A 2,123-nucleotide genomic window follows, 5' to 3' on the forward strand; every position below is an offset into this window, starting at 1 on the left:
CGGATCCTTTACTGCCAAACGAATGAGAGAAGGTTAGATCAGGATTCAAGACTTGTATACGTGTGATTATTTACATCAGCAATATAAACCTGTCCTGTTGTAGGAGAAATGGCTATACCATAAGGATCATTGAATTGTAGTGGTCCACTGCCCCACTCCCCAACTGACTTTATAAGCTGTCCATCCATGCTTATCTTCTGGATACTATTACTATCAGACACAAGTATGAATCTGTCTGGAGTAATCGCCAAGCAATGAAGATAAGAAAACTTGACGTTACCTCTTCCTCCTTCCCCACCTAATGATTTCACTTTCTTTCCCCTTTTATCGAGTATTGTTACACAGTGACCATCACGCTCAGTTATTATAACACGATTATCCTCAGTTATAGCAACACCCAAGGGACCCTTCACATCATCTATGACATGTACTGAAGAGATGTTATCAATGTGAGGACTGATTGAGATGACTAGTGAGGTATCCTTAAGATGTACATCATATACTTGTACTTTTACTGTGTGAGTGCCAGTGGTTGAAGGGTTACACTGTATCCTATACACTCCAGGATTAGTGCTGGTGGTAGTGACTGTAGTGTGAATGGGTTGATCACCTTTACCAACTGGTACTAGACTACACCTAACAGAAGAGAGGGGAACAGACTAAAGAGATGAATCTGGTGCCTCCATTGATAGTGAAAACGAAAGCGTTTTGTCGGAGGGAGTAATACGATCCACCTTCTTCACCCTACACTGCTGTAGTGCAGTGGAAGAGTGGGTCACAATATCTCCAATGTGACGCAGCGATTTGATATCTTTGCTCAATTCAAAGTCAGCTTTTTCTACTGGATATAACTCTTCCCAATTGATTGGTAAAGTGACATTGCTCATACGCTCCATCATCTGCTTCTTAGACCCCAGGACTTGTTGAGGACTGCCTGTTTTCAGACTCTGTTCCACATAAGTTGTAACATCCTCCACTAATTTCAAACTCTTTTTTGTTGATTCCTTTTGCTCTGACAGCACCTTTAGCCTAGAATCAATGACCCTCTTTGCTTGCTCAGTCAATTTCCTCTCTGACCGACGAAGAACATTTATCATGTCCTCTACCATTCCGTGTATTTCTGCCAAAACTCCTTCTCCTCTCTCTCTGATCTCGCCCTCTCTCTCTGTTATAGCAGACAAGATCTTTTTAAGTGCTGCCTTCCTTCTCTCAACTGGTAATAGACATTCTTTTAACTTTTCACAGTGTTGATCATACTTTTCAGTGATCAATTCGTATTTATGATGTTTGTGATCACCGAATTGACAGGTAACACAAATTCCTGTATCACATGTTTCACAGAATAGCTCCAAAGACTTTCCATGATCGTCACATGTGACCTCTGGAGGATTAAATGCAGGTATATGTACTTTTGACGACCTGTTGTTCAGTAAACCTTGCATCTCTTTGAGGTTGTTGAGGTGGAATGCTACAGGAAAGGCTCCAACTCCATCTTTTGGTAGCTCTGCATGTTGACGACAATTCGGACAAGAGAGGTAATAGGTCTCATTCTTCTTATCCAGTGGTAATCTCTCCAGGCATTCCTGACAGAATGAATGTAGACAAGGTAAAGTCTTAGGGTTGGTATAGTCATCAAGACACACAGGACAGGTGAGCTGTTCCTCCATTTTGTGCCTAAGCTCAGGAGAAGAAGATGAAGGTGGTTTGGTGGTAGCCATTACAAGAAAATCAAGAGTCGCACAGAGCAAAAAAGAGAGAAATACAGTAATGAAGATAGAACAAGATCAAACGATACAAAATCTAAATGAACAAGACAACAAAACAAAGTACAGCAGCAGCAGAACAAGCAAACAAAGACAGCCCTGATGACCTTACTGATGTCCTTTAAGGATATTCATAAGTTATGATAGTGTAGAATTACTAAAATAGTTACTTCAATTACTACAACTATTGGCCTCACATGAACCACACATGAACATTCACGTGCACTACTGCTCATGTGTATACTACTGACTAGTCTACATGAACATGTACATAAAAACATTATGTACATGTGTATGTACCGTACAGCGGGTTTTTTCGAGGATAATAAATTTCGCGAATGACCCATATCCGGAAGTTTG

At 40.7% G+C, this 2,123-nt stretch overlaps 1 protein-coding gene across 1 annotated transcript; it reads right to left on the reverse strand.

Moving 5' to 3' along the window:
* Positions 1 to 74: 74 nt before the first annotated feature.
* LOC105315796 (tripartite motif-containing protein 3-like) lies at positions 75 to 1,583 on the reverse strand (the record flags this gene model as incomplete). Its single annotated transcript, XM_011410543.1, has 2 exons — positions 75 to 482; positions 744 to 1,583. Coding segments are annotated over 2 exons (1,248 nt in total), but the record flags the coding sequence as incomplete, so codon positions are not given.
* Between the last annotated feature and the right edge of the window lie 540 nt (positions 1,584 to 2,123).

The sequence above is a fragment of the Amphimedon queenslandica genome, unplaced genomic scaffold (genome assembly GCF_000090795.2).
Source record: "Amphimedon queenslandica unplaced genomic scaffold, v1.1 AMPQUscaffold_8012_Cont20041, whole genome shotgun sequence".
In the NCBI taxonomy this organism is placed as follows: Eukaryota; Metazoa; Porifera; class Demospongiae; order Haplosclerida; family Niphatidae; genus Amphimedon; species Amphimedon queenslandica.